At 41.2% G+C, this 19,277-nt stretch overlaps 1 protein-coding gene across 5 annotated transcripts in view; it reads right to left on the bottom strand.

The window, feature by feature from the left end:
• The window catches only part of SEMA6A (semaphorin 6A), a 127,694-nt gene that overhangs the window by 5,128 nt on the left and 103,289 nt on the right, over positions 1-19,277 (bottom strand). For 3 of the 5 annotated variants that reach the window (XM_080677263.1, XM_080677265.1, XM_080677264.1), the window contains one exon: positions 16,303-16,467. The exons of the other annotated variants lie outside the window; for them this stretch is intronic. In XM_080677263.1, coding sequence (XP_080533389.1) covers positions 16,303-16,467 — 165 coding nt within the window. The remainder of the gene's footprint in view (positions 1-16,302; positions 16,468-19,277) is intronic. 5 annotated transcript variants of the gene reach the window in all.

Raw genomic sequence — 19,277 nt, 5'->3', positions numbered from 1 at the left:
TGGCGTTAGAAGAAGTTTAAGTTTAAAAAATTTGGCTCTCAAAAGAAATTTCAATCGTTGTACTGTTGATATTTGGCTCTGTTGACTAATGAGTTTACCCACCACTGCCTTAGTGGGTTGTTGCAAGAATCAAATGAAATAATGAATAAGAAAGAGCTTAGATGCTATAGTTTGCTGGACAAATCTAAAACTCAAGCCACCAAAGAGAAGTGGTGGGTTAGTACCTCACCAACAGCTCAAGACCAATAGTCCCAGGCTGCTCCATTTGGTTTCATTTGCTATGGCTCTCCTGAGGGAGAGGGGACAGGCATGTTCTTCCAGCCCCAAACCTTGTGCTGTCCAGGTGTTGCCAAAGGATGATATGTTGAGACAACATAAGATAACACTGCCTATTGGTGCTGAATTTTGAAATAAGTAAAACAACAAAAGTGGGCAATGTTCAGCAAAATAGTGATTACAGTTAGATTCCTTGAGGACAGGGACTGAATTTTATATGGATGTACCATCCTCACCATTCCCAGGGCTCTTAGGCACGTAATAAAGGATTATTAAATAAATGAGTTTGCAGTGCATTGTTGCGACATTTTAAAGTGGACTTCTAAACTTGGTGGGTCATCTTTGGAGTGACTATAACCTTGCTTCTGAAGTCACAAAAATGTATCTCCAATTATATAAAGAATATAATCATACTAGCATCCATTAGACAAAAGAAATCTATAAAGCTGCTCAGTATTTGTTCAAAATAATGAAACTATTTTAAAAATGAAAAGAAAATTCATCCTGGGATAATTCCAAGAGATGAGGGTAAATGGGTTATTTGTAACAATTGAGTGTTCATATAGAACTGAATAATTCGAAACAAATGCATCTGGGCAACGGTCACGGGGCAGCCCTGGGGAAGTGGAAGGACCTTTGTATGGTGGGTGATAGACTCCCTCCCCATAGAGGGACCCATCGGAGTGGGCTTCTTTACCAGCCCCTGGGTTTTTTATGCTCACCAATTGAAAATGGGACATTAGTAATGAAAACATTTTCTGAAAAATCCTTTGCATTGATTCATTAACCACAAGCTATTTCTCACCAGTCATGAAGCGCTAAATGGTTTATTCTTTCCACCTTCCTACTGCAGGAAGCAAGGCACACAATGGCTTAGAGATTTCTCTGAAATCATGCCTAAATTGGCAGAACTGAGAAAGAATAGAATCTCCACTGTTGTGTTTTTTTTCCTGAGGTGAGAGAGTTTTGAGATGCTGGAAGAAGGTCTCGGAGGAGCAGTTAAAGGGTTTTAGAGGTTGAAGTGATGAAAAGATTATGAACAACCCCGCCCTCCAGGCCCTGCAATATGTAACTCAAAATAAGAACGATTAGAAGCTGTAAAATAAGAGGAAGTCTAACACAGTTCTGATTTTTCCTATGATGACCATGTCAATGCATTTTGAAATTTCAAACATCAAGTTCTTTAAGAATGGCTCCTGGCAGCCCTGCTTGCAGGTTCTCTACAACTTTCTCGCCTGCTCGGGGAGCACAGCACCAGGCTCTGAGCAGTAACCTCAGGGAAGGTGCGTTCCTAACTAGGGGCGGGTTGTGATGTTCTTGGTGCCTTTACTGTCACTCTCCTGGTATAATCAGGACTCCAAGCATCTTTGGAACTGTCTCCAGCAAACATTTGCTGAGCATGGACTAAGGCACTGTGCTAGGTGCTGGGGCGACAAAGGTGAAGGAGACACAACCCTGTGATCCAGGAGGGGAGAAGGAGGCAGGTGCTCACACAGGAACTACATCCAAAGTGTGCAAGCATCATGAGATAGATCGCTTCTACTGCAGCATGGGCAAAGGCTTTATTTATGTAGGAGGTGGCATTCGAGCTGAGTCTTAAGAATGCATAGGATGTCACCCCGGCGGCGGGGTGGCTCAGTTGGGTGGAGTGCTGTCCCATACATCAAAAGAGTTGTGGGTTCCATTCCTGGTTAGGGCACCCACCTAGGTTGCGGGTTTCAATCCCCAGCCCGGCTCAGACGAGAGACAACTGATAGATGTTTCTCTCTCTCCTCTCACTGCTCTCTCTCTCTCTCTCTCTCTCTCTCTCTCTCTCTCTCTATATATATATATATATATATATATATATATATATATATATGTGTCTCTGTCTCTCCCTTCCTCTCTAAGATCAATGAACATATCCTCAGGTGAGGATTTGAAAAAATGAATGCATAGGTCACAGGGGTCGTCAAACTTATTAAACAGGGGGCCAGTTCACTGTCCCTCAGACCGTTGGAGGGCCGGACTATAGTTTAAAAAAAAAAACTATGAACAAATTCCTATGCGCACTGCGGGCCCGGGACAAGTCGGCTGCTAAGCAGGACAGGCAGCGGCACCCGGTGGGCGGGATAAATGTCCTTGGCGGGCCGCATGTGGCCCGCGGGCCGTAGTTTGAGGACCCCTGGATAGGATGTCAGCTGAAGAGAGAGCAATAAGAACAAGGCATGGAGGGAAAAGAGGAATGCTGTGCTCATTAATGGTGAAAGGTCTCATTCCCTTCTGGTCTCTGCTGCCCTAGGTGCCCAGAACTGTGCTGCGCTGTGACTCCTGGGCTTTCGCACAGGCTGCTCTGTCTGGAATATCCTTGCTCACCTTCTCCAAATCCCTCTGACTCGGTCAGCTCTTCCTCCAAGTGTCCTGAACTCTTCACTTCTCAATCCTAAAATCATCACTCGGTGCTACTTGCTTTATGTTTGTTTTTCTCACCTAGGCTGCTGTAGGAGTGAGAGATTTACCACTGAGTCCCAGGCATAAAAGTGCTCAGTAAATATCTGTTAAGTAAGTAGTTTACGTGAATGAGTATTTGTGGAGGGAAAATAAGAGTGAGAGCTGAACACCATTTGGAAGCAGGCTGTGAAAGTCTTGAGTGACTAAAAATGATATTTAGATGACATGCCAGTTTTGGAAGGAGAGTTCTTGGTTAATTTGCCTGCAATTTCAAGGGTCTCTTTTCCAGGTTGAATCCATTATTGAAAAACTGGCTTCAAAGAGTCAATACCTTTGCATTAAAACACAGCTAGTCTACTTGAGTCTATTACTACTATTTTTAAAACTAAAACGGTCTTCAACTATACTTATCCCTTGCATACTACCGAAATAGGTGTAAATGTTATCTGTCCTTTCAAAAAATGAAGCAAAACAAACAAAGAAACCCCCACATAAAATCAATTGCATCTACTAAGCCAGTGGTCGGCAAACTGCGGCTCGCAAGCCACATGCGGCTCTTTGGCCCCTTGAGTGTGGCTCTTCCACAAAATACCACGGCCTGGACGAGTCTATTTTGAAGAAGTGGCATTAGAAGTTTAAGTTTAAAAAATCTGGCTCTCAAAAGAAATTTCAATCGTTGTACTGTTGATATTTGGCTCTGTTGACTAATGAGTTTGCCGACACTAAGCTAAATACCAGAGAAGAGCCCACCCATCTGTCCCCAATTACCTGGCTACGTATATGAGACCTAGGCAGCCAGTACCTCGAAATGGTTAAGTGCATACGTTCCCCTCAGTGTTCACAAGACAGCCTGATTCAGAGCTGCTGTGATATGATGGATGTGTCTGTCTCCATAGTGAAGTGATTAATAGGCATCTGTGTAAATCGGACCTGGTAGCCACAAAGACAACAAAGCCTCTCTGTGTCCTTTAGAAAAATCTACAAAGGCAGAGAGGAGGATGGACATTTCCTCCACTGCGAGCCAGAGTGGGGTTCCATGTTGGGTCTGCGAGCTCAGAAAGTTGGCAAAACACCAAGAAAAGCCCTGGGGCAGGATCCCCTAAAAATAGACTCTTGATTCTGCTTTATAGTAAGACAAACCTACAATTTCCTTGAAATCCTCATAACAACTTGGTTGAATGGAATCTAACAACCCAGTTTTTCTTGTTTGAAAATCTTATTGCATCAAAATGCAAGGCAGTATGAATGAACTAACCGTGGGCCAAGCATCATGGCTGCTAACCACAGAGGGCCCGCTGTAATCCCCATTAAGGAGAAAAGAAAATAAATAGGGGGAAAAACCCTAACTGGAGACAATTCAGGCTCAAAGCCACACCCCGCCGGTGGTGATGACCACACTGAAAGCGCAGTGGGAGCTCTCTGTGGTTATCTGGTCAGGAAGCAGCCTTCTTCTTGTCTTACGGGATAATGGGAACCAGATGGCTTAGGAATAAACTGAAACTCCAGCAGCCATGGAAATGGGCTCAGAGTTTTATAACTCAAACTTTCCTTTTCCTTTTATTTTTGATATTTTCCCCCTCTGTGCTAATAGGAGGCTGAAGATTAGATGCTGGGAGGGGTCATGGTCTTCAAGATGATCAAGTTACTGACTGACCATGCCAACGTAAAAGCAGCTTTCTGGCTGCTTAATAACCTCAGCTCAAAAGCTATTTTTAAAATAATTTACATACTGCAATAGTGCTTACTGTGTGGTGGACTACAAGTGGATCCGCTTCCAGTTCTATCACCTTTGAAATGGATGCATTTTGTTGTTGTTGGGAGGCCATCACAGGAAGAATGAGCATGAAACGCATTTGACTTTATATTTTTTAGGGGAGAAACAGCTTCATTTCCCACTCTGCCAACAGGAGTGCTCAGTTCATTATTCCTCCTCTGCTCCAGTGTTTTAGGTTTGACGCTGCCGATGGGCGTGCTACACCCAGAGCTGGGACTGAAGCTGGACAGGGAGTCAGGATAAGTTAACTTTAAAAGCCAGGTCCTGGGATGTTGGTCTGCGGTTACATATGTTGGAACTGTCACTGTCTTTGTAAAGGTAATGGTTATTTCAGATGGGCAAGTTTTAGTAACATTTGTATGGTTTATTTTCCTCCTTTTAGAGGTTTTCTTTCTAATAACACTGGAAACCCAACATCTAAGTCATTTCTGAAACCAGACAAAGCATTTCTATTGTCCAGCTTCCTGGTCCCATCTTTTTCCTTTGCTCTCTTACACGTCATCAAAGCTACAAAATGGGGCAGAGGATTTCCTTAAAAAATTGTGAAATTCAGGTGATTCCTTGTATAATTTTCAGGCTTTCTTTTTTTCATTTACAAAGCAAGGATAAAATAAATATGAGGAAATAGGTCTGTTTGAAAACTCCTAAAACTGACAGCTTAAACTTGCTAGAGATATACTTCTTAGGATCTAGGTCATAGATGAGGCTGGGTGTTAATGGTTTAGAACATAAACTTTGAGGTCACAAAGACCTGGGTTTAAATCTTGGCTCTATAACTAACTAGCTGCGTGACCTTGGGTAAGTTACGCGATCTCTCTAAGTCCCAGTAGTGTTGGCTATGAGATAAGTGTTGTTGGAAGGATTAAATAGATTAAGTAAATGAATGCATATAAAGCATTTGTTGTTGGCAGGACATGTGTTAATGCTCAATTAATAATGTAAGGGAAGTGTTTCTAGAATTTGTAACAAGTTACCTTGCCTTTGACAGGGTCCAAGATAGACTATTTTAATGCAACACTTTGGGAGGGTTTGTGTTAGCCAAGAGTGGAAAATAAGGATTTAAAAATACAACAAAATCTTGGAGAGTGACTGTAAATAAGAAAGATAGTCCATAGCAACTGGGAAATTATTCTAAATCAGTGCTACTCAGCATCAGCATCACCTGTAACTTGCTAGAACACAATTCCCTAGGTCCTACCCAGAGATAGAAGCTCTGGGGTTGGGATTCAGAAATCTGTGTTTTAATAAGGCCTCTAGATGACTCTTAATGTTCACAAAAGCTTGAGGAACACTGACATGAATAGTATTCCAGAAAATGCATCTACATCTTTAGCTTTAAAGTCCAACCTCACACACCACTAAGGCAGTATATAAACAGATTTTACATGAATAAATGCAGTCTTGCTTGGTGTTGAAAGTATGAATCTTTGGTGGTTCTCGTGTATGACAATTTCTTCACTGTGGTTACCTTATTCTGATAAAGAACACAACTACTGATGTGGTTGTATTGGAAAGGCAAATCCCTAACACCTCCCCTTGGAACCTGACAAAAGCTTGACATACAGACTAAAATACCGTGCCACTACTCCTGTAACAGAACCCAGTTCGCTAGAGCCCAAAGCTTCGGGGAAAATGCCTGTGGTCTCTTTATCTGTCCCTGTGTGGAGACTCAGAGGGAAATTTCGGCTGCTCCCCACCTCTGTCACAGGGGCCATCAGAGAGGTCCTAGACTGGATTAGCCCAGTCAGGACTGGGTCCCAGGGAGAGAAGCAGCAGAATCTCACTATTGAATAGACCAACCAACTTTCTTTAAAGGCCTGCACCTCATCACCTCGAAATCAACTCCACTCAAGCAACACACAGCCGTCAAACAACATTTCTCCCTATCCTTGCATGATTGGACAAGAGAATAAGAAACCAGAAAGATTATTTTTCTTTATATTTCCGGATCGAAGGAGGGACCTGGTTCATGGTTCATTCCCTACGTTAAGGTCCTGCTTTATGATAATAAAAATACCTAGCAAAACAGTACACTCATCGGAGCTCAGTGCCTACAGATCTGCTGAGTTGAACTGAATCTGCAAATCCATACGATTATATAAGACATTTTAAATTACATTAAATTTCTGCTGTGTGCTTTTAAATCATGGAGTGCAAGACCCATCAGCACTTAGGGTATATTTATTACCTCAACAAATGTCAGATGATTGTGTCCAGTGTTATCTATTATTTATGAATAACAAGAAGCTGTAAGACTAGAAATGACAAGCTTTAATATATCCAAAAGGTTAGGCATAATGCGGTTTGCTGCCCTATAAATTTCTTGACATCATTTTCCCTCCTAATAAAGCACTGTCAGTGGTGACTACACTGAATTTCCATTATTTCTATGCAGTTCATCATGACTGCCCTGTCTTCAGCGAAGACGTGTAATTGCAAGCACATCTTGGAAAAAGAATGTGTCCTTTAGAGAAATATGAAATTTAAAAATAATTGGAGTGGGAAGTTCCTATTATCCCATTAAAAATGAATCTTTTTACAAGGACAGTTTTTAGGCTGTAGACTACCAAGAGCTGAAGAAATATTAATTAAGGATGACAAACCTTCACATTGCTTGTAATGAGTTTCCTGACACCGATTAAGATCCCGTCTATTGTGCATCCAATATGTTTGAATATCTTCAACTACACCTCACTAGCTTACTTCAGGGCCCTCAGCGATTTAAGGTGCTGGGGAATTGACATCTGACGCGGTTCACAGGGATCCTGCCAGGCCTAAAGCACCGCCCCTTTGCTTTGCAGGACTTTCCCTATTACTTGTACAGCCTGTATCTCCCTGGGACCCGCACAAGAACACAGCTCTTCTGTCCTCTTTCTCTCTCTGGCAACCGCATGAATTATGTATTCTGAGCAACTCTTGCAGCTTCCGAGGCCATTCTCATGTATAATGTCAAGTCAAGAGAAAATGTCCTTAGGAAATGTCTGGATTTCCGCTATTTTTGCCTTGTTAGACTCCTTTGCCTATAGAGCAGTGAGGTGTGCAAAGTAAAACTTGTAACAACCCCCCCCCCTTTTTTTTAACTCCAGGAAATGAGGCTATCAGAAAGTTTTATTACAAAGCTAATGTTATTTTTCCATTATTATACATGATTCTAAATATGAATGACTCTTCACAGTTTTACTATTAGGACAAAACAAATGTTAGATGAACACAGTGCAGTTGAACCAATTAAAGAGCAAATTTTTAACTACACCAGATGTTCAGTTAATAAGATCGTGTCTAACCTCGTCCCTGTAGTCCTTGAAAGTCCCATTAGGCTGTCAGAAAACTTTGTCATCATGGTGTGTGTTTGTGCATAAGATGGGAGAGGACGGAAATAAAGAGATTTTTCAGGAAAAGGGAGGGCGCAAAGTGAATTCAAGTCAGTGGTGATGTGGCTTGAAAAAGTGGCTGTGGAGTAAAGGTAAAAAGCACTTCTAGAAGGTGAATTGATTTTTTAAAATACCCTAAGGTTTAAGTTGCTGGTTTTAAAAGAAAAAATTCAAGTCACCATAATCATAATTTAAGTCCATTTTTTAAAAAAGAAAAATGGTTGTTAGGTGAACATAGGTTTCATTAGTTATCTCTAGAAAGAAAATTTAAATACTGGTGTGCAGATTCAGATAGACGGAGATGAAACCATTTTCTGCATGGCTGACCACTTATTTTCTTTTCTACCCTTTCCATAATAATATCATCAAGACCTTAGATAAATTCAGCAAGTTGTCAAGAGGACACAAAATTAATTAGATCAAATCAGCATCTCTGCCCCAGCTGCTGGAAGAACAATTTCAGCCTCTACATGGGCTTCCAGTCCTCATCCCTCCTCCCAGCACACACTCACAGGGAAATCCCCACGTCATCTGTTTGAGAGCCCAGCTCCTGACCTCGTATCATTTTCCTCAGTTTTTCAGAGAAAAGTCAGAGACTGCCAATACATTCCTTTTCCAGTAGGTGACAAAGAACTATTAATATGGAAAATATAAATGGTGGCACCCTGGACCACAGTACCATTACTTTCTCAGTCTCCTTGGTTTCAGAATCTGTTCTGGATGAAAAGTCCGCCATGTGCCATGCACCCCAGTGTTTTAACTAAAGTGGCAGGGAAGCACAAGGGAAGCTGGCTAGGGCTTTACCTAACATACTAGAGCTTTGAGCTTGGCCAGAGCTCTGCCAGGAAAATGCCAGTGATGTGCAGACACCTCAGATCCAAAACTGAAGCAAGATTTCATGTCCCAAGTTTATTGTGAATATGTAATTAATAACCTAGAGCCTAAGGAAATTGAGTAATCAATTTAATAAATGTCTGTCACCTATCAGTCTCTGCATCTCTGTCTTTCCCTCTCCTACCTCCTTTTGTCCCTTTCTTTCCATCCATCTACCTTCCTATCCCCCACTGCCTGCAGATAAAGCCCAGACCCCTTAGCATGGGGCTCCATACTATCATTTCAACCTCAGTTCCCATTCTGGCCCTCTGTATACTTTATCACGTTCATCATAGCATGCTAGTTGCCTCTTTATCATTATACTCTGTACTTTAATCGCTTTGTGTCTTGGTCATGTCACTTATTTAATTTGGAATGCCCTTTCCCTTTTCCCTCAAAACTTTGAAGACCTTACCTAGCCCTCAACTTGCAATGAGTTGCACCTCCATTTATTTTCTCTCAGCCCTTGGCGGCCCTTCTTTCCTTTAATTCCTTTACTCTCAGATTCACTCTGCTTCATTGGCTAGCCAGGAGGTCACGTGTGTGTATCGCCTGCTACACTGTAAGCTCCTGGGTGCAGGGCTTATGTGTTGACTTCAGATCAGTGTGCATGGTAAAACTGAGCATAAGGCTTATATGCAGCACAGATGTGTTGGATGTCTGCTGAGTGCATGAAGAAAGAAATGAAGGAAGGATGCTGTTTTGCTTTTCTTTTAGTGTTATTATCACTACTATTAAATTATTATTTTGTAGTGCCTTTTGGATTCCAGTTCATCCCCTTCAGAGCCACGGAAATAAGAAATGGAAAAACAGAACAGCCACACAAAGAAGGGAAAAAAGATGATTAATATAATAGTTGATTAAAACCTGAGGTTAAATAAAATTAGAAAGAACCAAAAGTTTTAACCATGCCTTTGTTTAGGAATGGTTTGATTTCTGAGCCTCCCTTACTTAAAACTCGCATTTAAAAGCCTGCTTTCAGTGATAATCAATTAAGTTATTATGTTTCAAACACATAACTTTTAGAGAAAAATTAAATATTTTTCACAGAATTAAATTTTTACTTTAATTCCTCTGATAAGGGTTATTGTTCTAAGGGTTAATGAGCAAGTGTAATCTAGAGATTAGATCTTATATTCTCACTGAATAACGTAACAGGAACCTCTTCAATAGGATTGCCAGGCGGCAACTACATATAAAACACCTGGTTAAATTTCCACTTCAGGTAAACAGTAATATTTTAGTATAAGTATGTCCCATTTAATATGTGGGACATACTTATACTAAAAAATTATTCATGGTTTACTAAGATTCAAATTTAACTGGGCAGTCTGTATTTTACCTAGCAATCCTACTCTCCTGCCCCCAAGTAATGTGCTTCTAATGATTCTTACAAATATTCTTTAGACCCACTCTAAACTTTTGGAGAGTAAAATAGTTTAACAGATAGTAATAAAAATAATACTAAACCTTTATGGGCCAGGGATAGCATAATTTACAAATGGAAAAAAATACTAATGAACTGAATTTCAAGAATTGTATTTTATTTTTTTCATTATTGGCAACAATAGCCACTTAGATACCAAATTTCTTGTGAACTTTGAAGGATACTTTTCCTCTAACCCTCAAGAGCAGAAATGAATGAATTCTAATTCAAAAGGGTTGTTGGAACAACTCTTGGTATCCTGGGCCCTTACCATGCATTCTCCTAACTGGTTCAGTTAATGGTCAAATTGTTGGGTGGAAGTCCAGCTCCTTGCCCTTCCCACTAGGCAGTCCTTCTCAGCAGACAGAGCCCTTTCTCTGAATTCTCTAAGACTGTCCTGTTCAACCATCACATTTAGAAATGGCTGTGATATTAAGTTTTACTTAAAAAAAAAAAAAAGCTATGCATGGGCTTAGTTGTGTGTGTGTGTTTTTAAATCAAGTTCAGACTGTTAAAAAAAAAAAAAGGCCTGAGTTTGCCAGCATTTCTATAGCAATTTCAAATATGAACCCTATCCCAAACACCCCTCACTTTCTTCTTCCTGTCAAGTGAGATATGACTGTTATAATATTGGTGCTGCAGGGAAGGACTACAGAGAAGGGGCTGAAAAACGGTTTCCAAGTCCTGTGTCCTTGATGTGCTTGGCCAAGTTGTCTAATATCTTTTTTTTATATCTGCTGTGCACAGGTTTGCCTTGTTCACAAAGACAGTGGAGGTCGTAAAAGCTTTTTGGTGCATTTTCCTGTCTGTGTGTGCTTCATCCTACTGGCGGGTTGATAGTTCTTGGACAGGAACTATGTCTATCTCTAGTATGGCCTCTACCTCCTTACTGGCATCCAATGCTGTGCTATGGCGCCAGTAATACATTTTGTCTGAGAAGCTTCAGAAAACATTTTTTTTTGTTGTTATGGTGATAGTACTAAAGAAATGGCAGAGAAAATCGGATCCAAGTGAAGGAGTCCGGAAAAGAAGGGAAGCTGATTTTCCTTCCTTTATTACTGTCATCAACAATAGTTTGCGCTGCACAGAAAATTACCTACACATGACTTGATGGGAGCTAAGAAATCACTTTCCTCATCGGGAGAACTGGGATGCTTTAAAATCCCCAACCCATGAGATTTTAAACATTGGAGTTTGTTAACATGGAAGAGTGATCAGGGCTAGGTTCTATTAGCACATATACTCAAAGCCGGGTTTCTAAGCTTGTTAATGAAGGAAGCTGGGCTCTAATGGTCTGGGACTCAGAATAGGTAACGTTTGAATGAGAGAAAAGGGAAAGAAGGGTCAAGTGTAGGTTACTGCCAGGCCACGGGATGCACTGTAACACAGGAGTCCTTCCAGATATGGGGACAGTAGCCCGAGCGCTAAGGGTAAACACCCCAGGCCACAGTTTGGGTACTAGCTAGCTGCAGTCTGCACTTGGCTGCTCCCTGCTGTCTGGAGAAAAATCTCACCAGATGCTTACCAAGCCTAGAATGACTTCTTTTTTTTTTTTTTTTTTAAGTTTAAATTCATTTTCCCCTAAATTCCTCCTTGACCAAACTTCTCATTGCCAATCACAAAAGCTTAGTAGTTGGAGGAGAAATCAGAAGAGCACTAGATAATGTCATCGCAACGTTAAGAGCCCAGCCAGCAGAAGGTAGAGCGATGATTAAATTTTGTTCTTCCGAAGGCCAGAAGCAAAGTTTTGGTAGTAGTTTAATCCTCGGTGGAGTCTTTTAATTACTGTAGGCAGAGTTACCCAAATTTAGTCATTCAGCTACCAATACTCCAATTTTAGTGCTACCAATGAGTCTCATGGACTATATTATTTACTTGTTATTTACTTAATATTTACTTTAGAATGTATTTCAAATGGAAACTTTATATCATTACCAGACATGGAAAAAAGTGTCACCTTTCATAGATAAAAGGTGGCTATAAAAATAAAATTCATGGAAAGCAAAACAATACTAATTTCAGCTAGTTCCAGCTGCAAGCCAAAGCCCACAACCTAAAGCCAGTTCTTTCTTGTCCAAAGAGACAGGAGCACGTTTAGGGACTTGTTAATGATAAAGCACCAAACTGAGACTTTCCTTCACATCGCCAATAAGGTGGAAAGAGAAATGAAAATGGTGTGGCTTTCCACCACATGATTCTTGAAAGCCGTGATGCCCTGAGCCACCTAACGCATCTTATGTAAGGTGCTGCGTGTCCCACCTGGAGGCAGTGCTGCTGTGGGCTAAGGTGCCTTTGAGGAATAAATAATTGTTTATAAAGAGGATTGTTAATAAACCCTGTGATTTATAAAACTCCATTCAGGATTGTTATGGAGTGTGGATAATATACTCATTATCCTTTATAGAGCTTATGAATCTTACCGGGATATTATTTCCCAGACTAAAAATTGCTTATACAAATAGCTCACACATTGATTAGAATATATTTAACATTTACTGTACATTTTAGTTTAAATGATTCATTTGATTTCTTGTTTAAATTCTGTTTCTATATCTTTTCCATGTCTATAACAAGCATATCTTGACTAAATGTGATAATGTGATAATATTTCACTTTAAAGATTTCCCAAAATAAATAAGCATACCACAATTCTGGCATTTCCAATCAAATGGGAACATTGTATAGATCGACTATATCATCTATTTTCTGAGAGCTCACAAGAACTCTATAAAATAAAGTCTGAAGTAGGAGAATTTCTTCTGTTTCTGATTTATTCTTGCATCCCAATGGTCAGCATTTATAGGTTACATTTATGCTACACAGCTCACTAGGCAGATCTGTACATGGCTAATTTCCTCCCACATCTTGTTGTCTCCTTGGAAATCAAGTTTTATGGTATTGTTACTTTTGGTCAGAAACAAGAAGCACAAGAGTGACTATTAATCCTCAGTATTGCTTACCCTAAGAAAAGAAGCTTTTATTTATTTTTTTGCTGTGGGAAGGGTTTGGTGGTGAGGGGAGACAAGCCAGATCTAAAAATACACTGGATTTTCTTTCTTATTCACATGTAATTAGAGCCCCTTTGTAACTACTGATTACTACCTCAATCGTTATAGGAAGAATACATATAATATATATTTTTAAATGTGGCAAAACTAAGAAGGAAGTAGCCGGGGCTGCATCTAATTTATCAACTTGGTGATTAAAGGGCTGGCTGTAGAGGCTCCAGACATCTAGGGACCCAGAGATAAAACAGAGCAGTTGGCTGTGTTTTTACTAATGAATCTAGGGCTTGAAAGATATCAGGCAATTTTAAAGAAAAGCAGCAAGGACAAGAGACATTAGACAAGGCCAGTAGGGTAATGAAGGGCAAGGCCAGTTACTGAGCGAGAAAATTACTTCATTTTCTGTGATAATGCTTCTGTGTGCTTTGCAGGTCTCTTCTCACGCTTTGTTAATATGACTAGATATTCAGACAACATCCGAATGCTACTCACAGCAGAGAAGGAAAGAGCCTTGGAACATTCCACAGAGGGGCAGAGGGCTTGGGTCTATTATTTTGAAAGGGGGAGGCTAAGAACAATGGCAGCAGAAGGGGGTTAGATTGCAAGGCTGGGGAAAGGTGCTTTAACAGAATGTGAGGGACGCACAGGATTAAATCAACACGAAAGACAACAGCAAGGAAAAGAAAGAAAAGGCAAGCAAACATACTCTGGAAATGCAGACTTGTTTGGAGGAGGTGGGCCAGAGCATGGGACTAGCCCGTGGTGGTCAGCATGTCTGCAGGGCAGAGCTGTGGGCTAGTCTGCTCACTGGTGTGTGTTTTTCCAGCGGCCAAAATAAAAAGGGCATTGGACATTTGACTCCTCAGCTAGCTGGCCAGAGGACACATTTTCTGCTTAGTGGGGGAAATGTGCAGTATTTTAGAAACAATTCCAGAGTATATTTAGCTCCTGAAGCTGGCGCATACAAATGTCACATTCCCATGAGACAATCGACCCAGTGACAAGAGCACCTGCCAGAGGCCCTCGGAAAACCCAGGAAACTCTCGCATCCCAGGAGATGCTGCACACACGGATGTGACGTCATTAAGGCATCCACGCCAGGGAATGAAAGGGAAGCAGCGAGGGGATTACAGATTGGGTCAAGTTAAGGAACGTCATAATGAGTCAGAAAAAAAACAAGGCTTTTCCAACAGAGTAACGCCACCACCAAGTCACAACACACAGTGCTTGGCAAAAGAAAACAAAAGATCAAAAGAAATCATGATCATTAAACAAAAACAAGTCAGAGCAAACACGGAAATTAAAATCATAAAAATCATGGTAAAAGGAACATCAAAGCTACATCTTTCAAAATTTTCTGCACAGCATCTCATTGTCTTTGCCCCATCAAATACACAATTGTCAAAAATCAAATTTGACAGGGCAAGGCAAGGAGTTAATAGCACAAGAACAGTGATCATGTTAAACACCCATGCAGTCACACCTCTGCCACCATTGTTTGACAAGTTGTAGACTGCTTCCAGCTTTGTCAATATTCACAATAAGACCAACAATGCCGAATTTTAAAATGATGTCAAAGTGTTAATTGGACTCTTTGATAACCTCCATCCCTTGGGGGAGTTAACAACTGGAGAAAATTCAAGCCACCAGTCTCGGGTGAAGAGAAGAGAAAACAATTGTAACCAACAGCTAGATATTTGGTTGACATATTTAATGCTTTACTGGAAAGGCTGTTTGGTTTTTTTAGAAAGTCGCAGTGGGCAAACACAAAGTGTTTTTTCTGAGTTGTCTCTTCTTGAGAACCCGGCCAAGATGAATACCTCTGCGGTCCGGAGCCACACATAACAAATCATGGCACATGCTAGGGCTTGTGGCCTGTGGGACAGTCGGTCCCTCCACAGATGGGCCTCGTGCTTTCTTGGAAGGGTAAGGGCAAGGTCCCCTCCAACATAAAGAGGCCGCTGAGACAAAAGCCACTTAAAAAAGATTTGGGGCAGAGCACAGTACGAAGAAGTTACAGAAGAAGAATAAAATTGGTTAAGGGGACATGGTTTGAGAACAAGTCAAAAGGGCTTTGTCTTCACAGGTTGGCTTGGCACGCAGAGAAGCAGCGTGCACTCTCAGCAGATGAGATGCAAAAAGGATGGGAATTTCGCATGCAAGTCTTCCTGGGAAACATCCCTCCGAGTAGAAGGGAATAGGCACACAGACAACCCCGAGGGAGGACATGATGGAGATTGCCTTCACTGTGGCTGGTCTGCCCTTGAGACTCCAAGCCCTGCTTGGGTGAGACTCTTGAAAACATACAGGAGTCAACAATTCTGAATGGGGGGAAACAGCTCGCAACATAACGGGGCTTTTCTGTTTCTGATTTATAAGACTGGTTTTTTTGGACAAGTAAAGGCCTCTTTGGTTGCAGCTGCAACTAATGTAGGCTGTGTTACCGGAGTAGCAAATGGCAAGGAAAAAAAAAAAAGATGACATTTTCTGTCTCTAGTTGAGCAAAGAAAGCCAGGGAGAATTTAGCACAGTTCACAGTAGAGTCCCTTTCATTTAGGGCAGCTTCCTTTCCGTTTTCCATGCATAGCAATTCTGCTTGGTTCAATAACATATTTTTGTTTGAGCTGTTGTCCTAGAGGCAGTGACAGTATGCCTCAGGACCCTGGCTGTATTCAAATGCAGTACCAGGCAAGAGTGAGAGATGCTCCTAGCCAGAAAAGACTGTGCCCTGCTATTTCTCCATTCACTGATTAAGCGGGCTTCGACTTTGCTTACATGCACTTGCCAAAGCCCTCACTGCGTTCATTCCAATGAGGTGGGAAAAGAGGACCCACAGATTACAGGAGAGGAGCAGAGGGGATCTCAGGAGCCAGCATCTGTGCTGGGCCCAGCCACACCTCTTTTGGGTGGAGGAAGCTTAGCGTCTGTGTTATTTGTTTTGTGTGGTTTCTCCTTGCGTGGGCAATAATTTAGGATCAAGCTTAGCAAAGAGGATTGGGTTGCAGTTTTTTTTTTTTGAGATGCTTTCAATCATAGCGTGTTGGAGGTTTCTTACATCTTGCTATGATTCTGCTGGAAGCAGTTACAGAGTTCTCCCTACGTTCCCTCCCTCTCCCCCCAGAGGAAGAGGCAATTCCAAGGCCTTACCCTTCTTGTCTTGGTGATTATGGGAAGACACTGCCCCCATAGGGTCTGTGCTGCCGGGTGAATGGAGCAGATCTTTCCAGTCCAGCATTCCTCCCCTAGACTCATACCCCTCTCGAGCCGTCGAATCTGACGTGGTGGTGCTGGGCAAGAGGGAACTGGAGTGCCCTGTTTTCATCACAAATACAGTTAGGGAAAGCATCACCCGAGACACCCCCATCCCCTTAGCTCAGAGGCCAGGAGATTGGACTCCCAAGCTGGCTGTAAGACTGGAAGGTGACTGCCCTATAAATAATAAAAATGGGGGTGGGATTCAGCAGATGACCCTTGGAACTTAGAGGATAAAGGGTAAGATCCCATCTCTGCTTCTTGCTGAGCGAGTCTTGGGAAGTCATTTAACTTCTCTGGGCTTTGGTGTTCCTTGTGCACAAAATGATACCACTTAACGTCACAGTGTTGGGAGGATACAGCGACGTAACGGTGAAAATATCTAGGAGTGTTTGACACATTGTAGGTGCTCAGGAGATACTAGGGCCCTTGTTTGGTATTCCCATAGCAGCAGGAAAAGGCAGAGGGTGTCCACTCTGGGGACACTCTGTGACTGATGGGGGAGGTTTATGGTAGTGCACCAGCCTCTCCCCATCACCAACAGCTCAGTGGTCCTGAGCCTTCCTCACTGAGGGTGCATCTACGTTTCAGCTGCAACTAAACTTCTTTCTGGAAGAAGTGGTTGCTTTCTAAAAGGATCTGCTCCCACCCCCTTTCCCCTCAAATGCTCCATGTTGTTATGGCTTTGTCTTCTGTGTCTTATTCCAACAATGCTAGCTTCATGGTTTTATGAGTCATAATTGTGAGAGGTTGTTTTTATGCCACACCGACTGTTCCAATTGGAAAGAAATAGCTTTTTGAGATCCAGAGTAGCCCGTGATAGATGTTAGCAGAGTGGCTGGGTTGGGAATTATGGTGGCCACTGGACATTTCCTGTGAATACATTCCTAAGCTTTCCTTCCATCATTCCACAAGGTTAAATGCAGATCCTATTAAGTGCTTTGATCTAAACTGGTGCAATGATTTAAAAAAGCCCCTTACCTGTTCTTTCTAGTGGAAATAAAATATGACTTCTCTAGGATTTTTAAGTAGTCTGGGTATTCAGCCATTTTATCTGTAGCAACCCCTTGAGTAATTTTTAGAAAGACATCGGGGCAACTACAGTGAATGTGTAATTGGTGGCTTTGGTAGAAAGCAGGACAGAATCCCAGGTGGTCTCCACCTTGGGCTGTCATCCCCATGCATGTGATAAATAAAATACTGGCCACCAGAAAGAAAGGCTCTAATGACCAATGCATTACATTGTTCCTTTTTACAATTATTATTGGAAGTTGGATTCCCAGGGGACTGTACCACTGCCAGTTACAGAATATATATGTAAAAGAGCCGGGAAAAGCAAGTCAGCCAAGTGGCTTGTCTAAGCTATAATGATTTCTATGAAAGCACCACACTTAGATGCTATGCAAAGCGTCGGTAACATTTAAGAGGCAGCTTTCTGCGTAGAACTTGTTTGGCTCCCACACAGCTTCAAACATCCACTTTGTTACAAATAGTTTGATTCATAACCAACTGCTAGAAACACGTTCATTTAAAACTCAAGAAGGCTTGGATCCAGACTTTTTGTTTTTACATTTTTGGGTGTCATACCTCATCTCATGATACTGACAAGAGAACAAGGGTAGGAAAATCACCTGGAATTTATTTTGCTTCCTCTTGCTTTTATACTGAGCTCTAAAATACAGCCTCAATTTTCTACCCTTCAATTCAACACAGCTCTAATGAAATATATTGTTAACCTAAGAAAGAATTCAGCACCCAGCATAAGCAAACAATTAGAAATAGCTTTGTAGGGAGCTAAAAGGGGTGTGTGTGTGTGACAAAGCCTCTCCTCCAAGTAGCAAAAAATTTCTTTTACCTGAGCTGATTTGCATTTTGAGCACTTTCAATGTAACTGTGTCCAAGGGGCAATTTTATGATAATACCATAAGTATGGTTAAAGGAGAACATTTCTTAATACGGTAATCTAGGGGAAATATATGCCTAAGGGACACATTCTCTGTAGAAAGATTTCTAGGACCATATGCTGCAAATACGTGGAAAACTCATTGGTAATGGAAAGCTATGGCTATGAGAGGATATTAATGTGGACCAGATGGTAGTTAGGTAGGGAAATGTTTTACACAAATGTGAGAAATCAGCTCCTTCCTATTGCTGAAGTGTTAGTCTAATACCCACCGCATCTCCATTTTCTGTATGTAAATCTAGAGAAACCATGCATCTGATGTACTCAAATGAAAAAAAAAATAGAGCAGCATGAGGTTTGTAATCTTTTAAACTTATGCTTAAGGACAGGCAACACGTGTCACTGGTGAATCAAGTAGTCACAGAAAGCAATACCTGATTCTCAAAAATTTTAGAAGCACCATGGAAAAGGACCATTAAGCAGCAGTCCTTAGTTTGAAATCAAAGAGGCATATGATTATTACCTCTCCAAGCTTAAAAAAATGTTGAAAGAAAATCACTTTATTTCTTCTGAGAATCTGATTCTGCAGGCTATATTAGTTTGTGCATTTCCTAAGAGACTGTGTAACCAAAATAATGCTACAAAAAAATAGGCAGTCATTTGTGGATATAGTATTACATGTCAATAGAGTTCAAATCTATAATTTTGTCTTGATAATCCAATTAGGGAGGTCACGTTTTAACTAATGGAGCTTATGATGTATTCTTATAATATACAAAGAGATAGATATTAAAAGTTAACTTTAATATGCATCATACCGTTTCTCTATATCTACAAATCTTTGTGATTCCAGAGGTTAGAGACCCTTCAAACTACTCTAACTTATTAACAATGATTATAGCCAATTAGACATAAAAAAGAGATACTATATCAATACAAGAGAGGAAGAGAGAAGGAAAATAACCAG

Source organism: Plecotus auritus, assembly GCF_963455305.1.
Source record: "Plecotus auritus genome assembly, chromosome: 7".
Lineage (NCBI taxonomy): Eukaryota > Metazoa > Chordata > Mammalia > Chiroptera > Vespertilionidae > Plecotus > Plecotus auritus.
This window is presented reverse-complemented; position numbering and strand designations above follow the sequence as displayed.